Source organism: Trichomycterus rosablanca, chromosome 10, assembly GCF_030014385.1.
Source record: "Trichomycterus rosablanca isolate fTriRos1 chromosome 10, fTriRos1.hap1, whole genome shotgun sequence".
Taxonomy (NCBI): domain Eukaryota; kingdom Metazoa; phylum Chordata; class Actinopteri; order Siluriformes; family Trichomycteridae; genus Trichomycterus; species Trichomycterus rosablanca.
In genome coordinates this window covers 16,457,538-16,470,025 of record NC_085997.1, presented here as the reverse complement: position 1 = coordinate 16,470,025, position 12,488 = coordinate 16,457,538, and the positions used below count along the sequence as shown (strand labels likewise).

General features: G+C 39.2%; 1 protein-coding gene across 1 annotated transcript in view; it reads left to right on the top strand.

Annotated features, from left to right (window-relative positions):
- Positions 1–12,488, top strand: part of jakmip3 (Janus kinase and microtubule interacting protein 3) — an 85,289-nt gene that overhangs the window by 41,344 nt on the left and 31,457 nt on the right. Inside the window, exons 5-6 of the mRNA XM_063003647.1 lie at positions 6,785–6,985; positions 11,443–11,556. Coding sequence (XP_062859717.1) covers positions 6,785–6,985; positions 11,443–11,556 — 315 coding nt within the window. The remainder of the gene's footprint in view (positions 1–6,784; positions 6,986–11,442; positions 11,557–12,488) is intronic.

Genomic DNA, 12,488 nt, shown 5'->3' with positions numbered 1-12,488 from the left:
AATGTGGATTAGAACTGTGTGCCTTTTATATTAAAGAGGATTTTACAAACAAATCAACTGATTCTGAGCTTACTCAAGTGCTATAGGTTATAATAGGATTTTATTTGTGCTTTTAATATGTCAGGTTTATAAAATGACAGAGCAACATGTCGTCAGCAAATATCAAGGATAATAATCAATAAAATATTATATGAAAATTCTGATTATTGAAGTAGCTCTACCCAGTCACTATTTAATAATAAAACACTGAAGCCTCTTCACACAGACTCAGAACTGCATTACGCAGTGTTGATTTGAGCAAGCTGCTGAGTCCTGTGGTTTCTTGGCTCTGTCGTTTATAAACCCTGCCTTTCATGACTGGATAAAGGCCAAGCCACACTCCTCCACTCATCCCTGCAGCTAAAACCGGACTACAAGATACAAGATGGAAGGTGGTGTGTGCAATATTGGTAGGCAATGTTGGCACCCGCTATGGCCTGCCATATTTTGTGCTCTAGGGTAAATCAATCCATTTAACGTTACTTTAACAGTGCAGATTGAGCAACCAGGATGGAGAGATCCTTACAAATATTAGTCTTTCCTCAAGGATGGCTGATTTGCAAGAGTTTCAGCAAAAGTATTTGGACACCTGACCATTATCCTATAACACATCTTATTTCAAAATGATAAGCAATTAGATGGAATTTGTCCTACTTTGCTGTTTTTACTAACCTTTAACCTTCTGGAAAGGCTTTCTACAATACGTTAAAAAGTGTGTGTTGGTGTGTGTGTGTGTGTGTGTGTGTGTGTGTGTGTGTGTGTGTAAATCAGAGAGCCAGTTTAGTAAACAAAGGGCTCTGTTCAGTCTATACTCAAGTTGTAAAACCTTGTGTGTATTGACCTTGCTTTGTGCACAAGGGCAAAGTCAAGTTGGAACAGGAAAGGTTGATAATCTGGTGGGTGGGCTTGGCAGAGCAGAATTTTGACGTTGAACAGGTAGAATTATTGTACAGTGCCATGTAATGTCACTGAGCTCTTCAGTACTGCCATGCTAGCCTATGGAGACTCTATAGACTATGGCTGTATGATTTTATGCTCATGGTAGCAATAGCTGTGACTGGAATAGCTCAATACATTAGTTATAAGGAATGTCTATATACTTTTGTCCAGGAAGTGTAGTGCATGGTTGATTTTATGCTTAAGCTAGAAGTGAGTAGGGCTGAACTGCCTAAATATACTAGTTAGAAGGGTGTCTGTATACTTTTGGACATTGGAGTCAATTTAATGCACCAAAGTTAGATCATAGTAAGAAATCGTTATGTAATAAAGATATTTAAAATGTAGAACCATCTCTAACTTATTGGTTAAAATCTCAGCTCTGCTATTGGCAGGCTGGGCACCTACACGAACAATGATTGGCTCATTCTCAGATTTCTCATAACTGATGAAATTACGACCTCTGCTGGCTGATTGATGGTGCCTGCACAGAAACGAGAAATAATGAGATCAGGGTGTGACTCTCCGTGCACAAAACTGATCTACTTACTGTATGAACATGTCTCGTGCAGGTAAAAAGATGCAGTCGGCTACTGCACACGTGGCAGAGGGGACATGTGTTAGTCATGGCTCTCCTCAGTCAGGGTGGAGATCAACATCAGTAGAGAGGAAGTGTAATGCAATCAGGTAATTGGATATAACTAGATTGGAAGAAAAAATAGAAAAATGCAACAAAAAAGGACCACCATATTACATTCATTATAGTCATTTTCTTTTCTAACCCTTTTATTTAGGGTTGCGGTGGGTTCTGCACCAGAGTCTATCTTATGCATGTTTTTGGTAATGCACCAAAGTAAAACTATACTGACACTATGGTTGATTGTGTAATTAATATAAAAACGATATTACTTTTATTGTAGTAATTTGCATTGTCTAACTGCTTCATACTGATCAGTGTCGTGGTGAGTCCGGCACAGTGCTCCACACTCTTACCTATTCAGTCACATACACCTAAAGGAAAGTTAGAGTACTCAGTCCACCTTCTGATTGTTTTAAAAAGTGGTATGAAACTGGCATAGCAGAGGGAAGCCTATGTGGGCAGAACATATAACAATCCACACAGACATTGATATTTGGTGATGATCAGACCCAGGTGCTGTATGTTGAGATATGGCGACACATCCATGGTGAGGATGTGCATGGACACCTGAAAAACATTTATGTGGACATAGAGAAAACAAGCCACACTTCTTACAGATATTGACTGAAGACAGGAGTCAAATTAGGACTCGTTGCTGTGTATTTAATAATATGAACTACATATTAAATTGTTGCTGGTTCATGCCACTGTTGGGTCCTTGAACATTGTTGGGCCCTCAACCTTCAAGCTTGTATGGGTCACAGATATTACAGGCTGAATATTTACAGTTAAGCCGAAAAGTCTGCACACCTCTTTCACCTTCCCCACAATTTATTACATTTCAGACTTATTCTATAATAAATTGAGTTAATTTTTTGTCACAAAATTCTACACAGAAAAGCAGGTTTTTTTCAAAATGGAAAATATCATATGTACACAAGTGTGCACACCCTTTAATATGACACCCAAAAGTGAGCTGGGGTGCATTTTGTTTTTACTGATACTGCTTGAGATGTTTCTACAATTTAATTGGAGTTCACCTGTGCTAAATTCAATTGATTGGACATAATTGGGCATTGCCAACACCTGCCTATATAAGGTTCCACAGTTGACGGTGTATATCAGAGCAAACTCCAAGCCATGGGGTCAAAGGAATTATCTGCAGACCTCAGAAACAGGATTGTGTCAATAGATCTGGAGAAGTGTACAGAAAAATGCTGCAGCTTTACAGGTCCCAAAGAGCACAGTGGCCACCATCATTCATAAATGGAAGAAGTTTGGAACCACCAAAAATCTTCCTGGCCGCCTGGCCAAACTGAGCGCTCGGGGAAGATGGGCCTTGGCCAGGGAGGCGAGCAGGAACCCGAGGATCCGTCTGACAGAGCTCCAGCGTATCCTTGTGGAGATGGGAGAACCTATCAGAAGATCAACCATCCAGGCAGCACTCCACAAATCACGCCTTTATGGTAGAGTGGCCAGACAAAAGCCACTCCTTAGTAAAAGGCACATGACAGCCCGCTTGGAGTTTGCCAAAAGGCACCTAGAGGACTCTCAAACCATGAGAAACAAGATTCTCTGGTCTGATGAAACCAAAATTGAACTTTTCGGCCTGAATACCAAACGTCACGTCTGTAAATGCAGTGTTTTGGCATTGGTTTAAATCTGCTTGTTTTGTGCTTGTAGGCCAGTTCAGTTCCTTTTGTAAATAATTAATCATGTTGAGTGTTAGCTTTGAAAAGGTCACACTGAAGATCTTAGCATGCGTTAAGAAATGCTAAATTATGAACATAATTGATCACACGCTGCACAGGGGGCTGAAATCCATCACTTACCCACATATAATGAAACACATGGATTTTGTGCATGTGTCTTTCTGTATGTGCGTATGTGCATACACGCAAAGCAATTTTGTTTATCTACTCATTTTGTCTGATGTGGCACAAAGGTAAATGAGATGCACACACTACTTATCAATGCCAGTCTGGCTACATGGTCTAAAAGCTAATGTCTCCTCCTCTACACTAGAGATTTTTCTCTCAGAGTAAGTCGTTTTCTCTCAGCTTTGTAGGTGTGAAGTGAAGTCCTGCATGTCATGTGACTTAAGTAGTTGTGGAATTTAGTAGAGATAAATCTGTAGTAAGGTGTTATATTTCAGTATATTTTATTGACATTTGAAGGTTGCGTGTTTTACTTGATGTGGTTGATTTAAGCAAGTGGGAATTGTGCACTTACACTGTAATAAAGACCATATGAGTCAGTCCAAGGTCTGGGTTACCGTGTGGTTTAATTGGTGTAAGAAAGCCCACCTCTTAAAGTAAAAAATAATCCTGAGCAATGGAAATGTCTATAAATTTTAGATGTGAAATGAGTCTGGGGAATATGTTGTAAGAGAGTCAGAAGTAAAACAAAATGCTTTTAAACAGATTAAATATGCAAATTAATAGCAGTCTAAAGCATTCTAAAGTAAAAGTCCATCAGATCCATTACATATAAGAGTGGAATATGTTGTCGTGTGTGTACTTACGTAGTCATTCATGTGTCAAAACTCAGTATATTGCAGGTGTAAAACTGGCATGTGTGAATGAAATGAAACTGTGCCGTTACTCTTAAAGGTAACCTGGTTTTTTAAACATCCAACTAATAACAATATTATATAGTGTCTCTGATACAACTGCCTTGGCACACACAAAAACAAGCTATGTACAGTAGGTCCATGAGGAACTTTGCACCTGAAGTGTCATTAGTAACTCAAAAAAAGAAAACTGGGCCCATTAAAATCTAAAACTAAAATTTCAACAGATCATAAGTATTCTTTTCTCTTGTTTGCTCATCCACTCTTAGCAGCTACAGGGGTTGGACAATGAAACTGAAACACCTGTCATTTTAGTGTGGGAGGTTTCATGGCTAAATTGGACCAGTCTGGTGGCCAATCTTCATTAATTGCACATTGCACCAGTAAGAGCAGAGTGTGAAGGTTCAATTAGCAGGGTAAGAGCACAGTTTTGCTCAAAATATTGTATCCAAAAAACATAAAACCACGGCTGCCCAAATCACGGCAGAATTAAATGTGCACCTCAACTCTTCTGTTTCCACCAGAACTGTCCGTCGGGAGCTCCACAGGGTCAATATACACGGCCGGGCTGCTATAGCCAAACCTTTGGTCACTCGTGCCAATGCCAAACGTCGGTTTCAATGGTGCAAGGAGCGCAAATCTTGGGCTGTGGACAATGTGAAACATGTATTGTTCTCTGATGAGTCCACCTTTACTGTTTTCCCCACATCCGGGAGAGTTACGGTGTGGAGAATCCCCAAAGAAGCGTACCACCCAGACTGTTGCATGCCCAGAGTGAAGCATGGGGGTGGATCAGTGATGGTTTGGGCTGCCATATCATGGCATTCCCTTGGCCCAATACTTGTGCTAGATGGGCGCGTCACTGCCAAGGACTACCGAACCATTCTGGAGGACCATGTGCATCCAATGGTTCAAACATTGTATCCTAAAGGCGGTGCCGTGTATCAGGATGACAATGCACCAATACACACAGCAAGACTGGTGAAAGATTGGTTTGATGAACATGAAAGTGAAGTTGAACATCTCCCATGGCCTGCACAGTCACCAGATCTAAATATTATTGAGCCACTTTGGGGTGTTTTGGAGAAGCGAGTCAGGAAACGTTTTCCTCCACCAGCATCACGTAGTGACCTGGCCACTATCCTGCAAGAAGAATGGCTTAAAATCCCTCTGACCACTGTGCAGGACTTGTATATGTCATTTCCAAGACGAATTGACGCTGTATTGGCCGCAAAAGGAGGCCCTACACCATACTAATAAATTATTGTGGTCTAAAACCAGGTGTTTCAGTTTCATTGTCCAACCCCTGTATATCTCAATGACTTTTGTTTAATGTGATGAAGCAGTCTGGCTTACCTTTATTCACAAAATTGTATGTACTTGTCAGGTAAGGGCAGTGGTAGCTCATTTTCTAAGGTACTAGACAAGTGAGCATATGGTTCTAGTCCAAGCCTTACTGGTCCAAGAACCACAACTGCCACATTGCCACTCTTGGGCCCCTAAGTAAGGCTCTCAACCTTCAGTTGCTTGCATTGTATTCTGTCACAATTGTAAGTCGCTTTGGATCGTCTGCTAAATGCCATAAATATAAATGTAAGTTCTGCCAGGTTAGTCAGGAAATGGTGATTTATGGCACTTTTATGGTTTTGTCCCAGTTGTTCAGTGACATTGGATCAATTTCCTTCATTTTAAACCTTAATTCCAGTGTTGTATTACGATGAGGGTGACTTCATGCCATATTTACTGCTTTAAATTAAGCCAAGTGTGTGAGGATCCAAGTGAGGTGTGCTTGTGTGTTGTTGTGTGTAATTGTTCTATGTTTTGTCTTGTAGATGAATGTGAAATGAGAGTCAGGCAGTGTATGAGGCTCTATGTAAGGTGTGCTTTTGTTTTTTTTCCAGCATAATTGTTCTATGTTCTGTCTTGTAGGTGAATGAAATGAAGGTTAGGGAGTGTGTAAGGGTCTAAGTGAGGTGTGTTTTGTGTTGTTGTGTTTGACTGTTCTATGTTCTGTCTTGTAGGTGAATGAAATGAAGGTCAGAGAGTGTGTGAGGGTCTAAGTGAGGTGTGTTTTATGTTGTTGTGTGTGACTGTTCTATGTTCTGTCCTGTAGATTAATGAAATGAAGGTTAGGGAGTGTGTGAGGGTCTAGGTGAGGTGTGTTTTGTGTTGTTGTGTGTGACTGTTCTATGTTCTGTCCTGTAGATTAATGAAATGAAGGTCAGAGAGTGTGTGAGGGTCTAAGTGAGGTGTGTTTTGTGTTGTTGTGTGTGACTGTTCTATGTTCTGTCCTGTAGATTAATGAAATGAAGGTTAGGGAGAGTGTAAGGGTCTAAGGGCGTAAGCGTCTGTGTAAAGTATGCTTGTGTGTTATTGTGTGTGATGGTCTATGTGAGATGTGTTTGTGTGTGTTTTTTTCTAGTTTTTCATATTTTTTCTATGTGTGTTCTATTTTTGTCTTGTTGATGAATAAAATTATGGTTAGGGGGTGTGTGAGGGTCTGTGTAAAGTGTGCTCGAGTGTTATAGTGTGTGACGGTCTATGTCAGGTGTGTTTGTGTGTTGTTGTGTGTGACTGCACTGTGTTCTGTCCTGTAGATGGATGAGATAAAGGTTAAAGAGCGCACTATACTTGGTCTGGAGAGGGAAATGGGGGTGCAGGCTGTCCACACTCAGAAGCTGCAGCAGCAGAAGCAGGTCGTAAGCGATCAGTTGGCTCTGCTCAGAGACCTCAGCCCAAAAAGAGAGGGTCCTTACCCACCTGGTGCAGGAGACACAACAGACAACACAACTAACACTGTAAGCAAATCTCACAATCTGCCTTCTAATGTGTTTTCAGTACAGTCTTCCCTTACATACAGTGTATGCACAATCACTGGTAAATGTTGTACCTGCTGATTAAAATATATTTTGAGTCCAATTTAGAAATGCAACAGTCAGAAATGTAGAGAAAATACATGGCAAAATTCTTAAGCTACAAAGACATGCTGATGCATGGACTTACACGTTTTGTTTTTAAATGTGTTCGTTTGACTGGGCAACACTGACTTCATAAAATTTAAGAAAAATGTTGTAACCTACTGACATTTTCTATGTAACCCTCCAAAGACATATAAATAACTGTCACCTGCACTGTGATTCTGAAATATAATTTTTCCAAAGGGCAACATTCACCATATCATGTTTTAGGGAGGAAAAAAATACATTTTAAGCGCTTTGTACTCCCTATTTTTCCCAAAGTAAAAAGCTTGGTTGTTCTTTGGCTGTTTGCTTACCTGCTTGCTTTACCTTTAATACTTGCTTTATGTTGGCACATTACTCTTTGTTTTTTACTGCCTATGCATATACAGTGTATCACAAAAGTGAGTACACCCCTCACATTTCTGCAAATATTTCATTATATCTTTTCATGGGACAACACTATAGACATGAAACTTGGATATAATTTAGAGTAGTCAGTGTACAGCTTGTATAGCAGTGTAGATTTACTGTCTTCTGAAAATAACTCAACACACAGCCATTAATGCCTAAATAGCTGGCAACATAAGTGAGTACACCCCACAGTGAACATGTCCAAATTGTGCCCAAATGTGTCGTTGTCCCTCTCTGGTGTCATGTGTCAAGGTCCGAGGTGTAAATGGGGAGCAGGGCTGTTAAATTTGGTGTTTTGGGTACAATTCTCTCATACTGGCCACTGGATATTCAACATGGCACCTCATGGCAAATAACTCTGAGGATGTGAGAAATAGAATTGTTGCTCTCCACAAAGATGGCCTGGGCTATAAGAAGATTGCTAACACCCTGAAACTGAGCTACAGCATGGTGGCCAAGGTCATACAGCGGTTTTCCAGGACAGGTTCCACTCGGAACAGGCTTCGCCAGGGTCGACCAAAGAAGTTGAGTCCACGTGTTCGGCGTCATATCCAGAGGTTGGCTTTAAAAAATAGACACATGAGTGCTGCCAGCATTGCTGCAGAGGTTAAAGACGTGGGAGGTCAGCCTGTCAGTGCTCAGACCATACGCCGCACACTGCATCAACTCGGTCTGCATGGTCGTCATCCCAGAAGGAAGCTGACGCACAAGAAAGCCCGCAAACAGTTTGCTGAAGACGAGCAGTCCAAGGACATGGATTACTGGAATGCCCTGTGGTCTGACGAGACCAAGATAAACTTGTTTGGCTCAGATGGTGTCCAGCATGTGTGGCGGCGCCCTGGTGAGAAGTACCAAGACAACTGTATCTTGCCTACAGTCAAGCATGGTGGTTGTAGCATCATGGTCTTGGGCTGCATGAGTGTTGCTGGCACTGGGGAGCTGTTCATTGAGGGAAACATGAATTCCAACATGTACTGTGACATTCTGAAACAGAGCATGATCCCCTCCCTTCGAAAACTGGGCCTCATGGCAGTTTTCCAACAGGATAACGACCCCAAACACAACCTCCAAGATGACAACTGCCTTGCTGAGGAAGCTGAAGGTAAAGGTGATGGACTAAACCCAATTGAGCACCTGTGGCACATCCTCAAGTGGAAGGTGGAGGAGTTCAAGGTGTCTAACATCCACCAGCTCCGTGATGTCATCATGGAGGAGTGGAAGAGGATTCCAGTAGCAACCTGTGCAGCTCTGGTGAATTCCATGCCCAGGAGGGTTAAGGCAGTGCTGGATAATAATGGTGGTCACACAAAATATTGACACTTTGGGCACAATTTGGACATGTTCACTGTGGGGTGTACTCACTTATGTTGCCAGCCATTTAGACATTAATGGCTGTGTGTTGAGTTATTTTCAGAAGACAGTAAATCTACACTGCTATACAAGTTGTACACTGACTACTCTAAGTTATATCCAAGTTGTATTTCTATAGTGTTGTCCCATGAAAAGATATAATAAAATATTTGCAGAAATGTGAGGGGTGTACTCACTTTTGTGATACACTGTATATCTGTCAAAGCCTATTCACCCCCCTCTCAAAAGCTGGGTTTGGAGCGTGTCAGTTCAGTAAGTAAGTTCAAACCAGGGACACATAAAATTGCCTTATACACCTGGTAGTGTTGGGTATTGCTGAAACATGAACTCAATAATTAGAAAAGATGTCCACATATCGTACTTCTTTAGTGTTTCTTTTACTGTGGGTTACAAATAATGTCCAGTTAATGTTTAGAGCCTGATGTGGCTAGTGTCACTTATTATACTGCATCCAATAAAAAAGAATACTATTAAAATAGAAACGCATTAAAAACAATAGTAAATGTAAGTACAAGTTACAAGTTACAAGTTCAAGTAAGTAAAAAACTCCTCACAGTTCTTTATAAAGAGTACACAAGATTAGAAATTCTGGTTGGTTCTCTACATAGACATACTTTTTAGTATGTAAGCCAGACTGATCAGAAGTAAAGTGACAAACCTGTGCATTTAGTGCCATAGTCACAGTTATTACTGTTATAGAATATTAGTTTCTGTATTGCTTTATCTCGGTTTGCATGGAGCTGATATAACCAGATTTACTTTTATTAGGAGTGACCTGAAAATAGCAATAATTCTTAGTGTATTAGTGTAATTTATTTATTTTTGTTCTTTACAGTATTGTTATTTTTACTGGTAAAATACTGAAGCAATATAGCTCACTAATACAGAATGATTACTTAGTAACCTAACCTCATTGTGTTATAGTAATACAGTGTTTTCAGTAAATTGTTGCAGTGTTGTAGTGGCATAAATTGTTCACAATTTTAACCCTGAACAAATCTCAGAACCTTTACTTCAGCAAGTGAATTCAAACAGTATTAAAACATTCACACTGTGAACATTTTACTGTAACATGAGTGTTGGTCTACAAACTCATGTAAGCCCTGTCATATATTTTATTCAAGGCATTTACAAAAGAAAATGGATTATAACCAGGTGATGTACCAATAATATCTAAAATAATTAAATAAATATAAAGTGAAAGATTTATGGAATTTTTATGGAATAATAATAACCCCCCATTTGTGTACTTGCACTTTTATTTAATGACTTATTTTCCTGCTTTTTCATTTTCTTGCTCTCCGTGCTATTGCATATTTCTTACATTTAATAATTAGATTCACAAGATTCATCAGTACACAAGTTTAATGTCAAACACGGTCATGGACCATTTTGTATCTCAAATTCACCTCACTTGCATGTCTTTGGACTGTGAGAATAAACTGGCGCTTCCAGAGGAAACCCACACAGACATGGGGAGAACATGCAAACTCCACACAGAAAGGACCCAGACCGCCCCACCTGGGGATCGAACCCAGGACCTCCTTGCTGTGAGGCGACAGTGCTACCCACCGAGCCACCGTGCCGCCCATTATTATTAGTAGTAGTAGTGTAGTAGTATTAGTATTATTAATATAATTATTGTCATTCTTGCTGATAATATTATTTTGTTGTTTTGTTATTATTATCATTATTATTATAAAGCTATAATACTAAGCTGCTTACAAGGTTAGTTTACATGTACATGTAAGCACCCTCAGTGTATTTTGTTCTGTACTGTATGTGTTGCACAGTTATCACATATGCATCTAAAAAAGATTAAGAACTAAATGTTACATAGATTGTCTCCTGCACCTAGTGGGTATGGACCTCCAGATTTGGAGTTTAACATTTACCTAAATCTCCTTACATAAACACAAAAGTGTTATAATGTTTTATATTAGATGTGAAATTGAATACACCACTATGTTGTTACAATATTGGATGCTAGGTTTTGTTGGTGAATAGTGTCTTTTTTCCACAATGAAGAGCGTTATGCATCAGGCTGGTGTTGAATTTTTTTTTATTTTACACATGCTGAACAGTGTTAACTGCATGTAATAGCACCTGTGTTTTGCTAGGAGGATATAAGATGAAAACACACATCTTATACATCCATGAGACTGTAAACGCACATTTTCAAACCTGCACCCCGATTTCACACCTTTACCCTAGCAGAGCTTTTTCCCTTTGCTGTATTGTGATTGCAGTGGCATTAGTGGCTTTTCCTTACATGTGTTTAATAGCAGGTGAAAAATTTGCCTTTCAGTGTTTATTCTTACTCTTTGCCTTCTTGTTTTCCCTGTGCATTATAATGTACCTTGACATCAATGTAAGGATCAGTATATAGCTGAAACAGACTTGAGATTTAGATTGAGTTTGAGTGTAGACTACTATGCACTACTATACTATTACTATGCAATTTGTTTATTCCTGCTCCAGTTCTTTGCAGTTGGTTTGTGTTTCAGTTGCAGCAGTTGGATGAGAAGGACGCTCGTCGTTTCCAGCTAAAAATTGCTGAACTGAGCGCCATCATTCGCAGACTGGAGGACCGGAATGCTCTGCTTTCAGAAGAACGCAATGAGCTGGTATGTGGTAAATACACAATAGAACACAGAGAATAACATTAATAAAATAGTTATTATATGATAATTACTTCAACAATATTTGTAAAACTAGAGATGTTGAATTGCTTATGAGTACACCTACAGATACTAAAGATAACCCATGAGTTGAAGGAATTTATAAAGGCTGATAAGGTAAGGGTAGCTGTTTGTCTCTAGCTTTAATGAATCCTTTTGTTATGGTTTCATATACAAGACATTATTGGTTTAAGGTGGAATGTTGAAACATTATCTAGGAGAAAAACATATTTCAGTTCTTTGATAGTGATAAAGGTGTTGATTGCTTTAGATGCAGAAAACGCATCTAAAAAAAAATTCAATGAAAAATTTATCTATCTATCTATCTATCTATCTATCTATCTATCTATCTATCTATCTATCTATCTATCTATCTAGCTATCTAGCTATCTATCTATCTAAAGGAAAGTTTCTAAAGAAATGTAAAGAAACTTTTTATTAATTTTAGGTATTAGGTAGCTTTTGTTTTATTTACATATACAACTGTAACAAAATAAACTAGAATTTTTTATTCAAATACACTATGTAGCATTTTGCATGTGTATAATAAAAAGAAAACTACTATAAATCTACTATAAATCTGCTGATAATGTGCACTGTAAAAGCTGTATTTAAACTTACAGATACTAATGTGGCCTTGTCAATAGTTCGAAGTGATGTATTCTCAAAGCGACAGCAGAGATGCAGTATGGGTGCATAATCTCTCTCTCTCTCCATTCAGGCTGGGTTAGCTATTAATATGCTAGTAAACATAGCTATGTTTACATTAGTGCCTCTGCAATTGATGCTGAACTATATTAATTATTTATATATCTATGGCAAGATATACAGTATATTACATCTTTATAACATTATAAATTTTATGGCAGGTGTGCCAC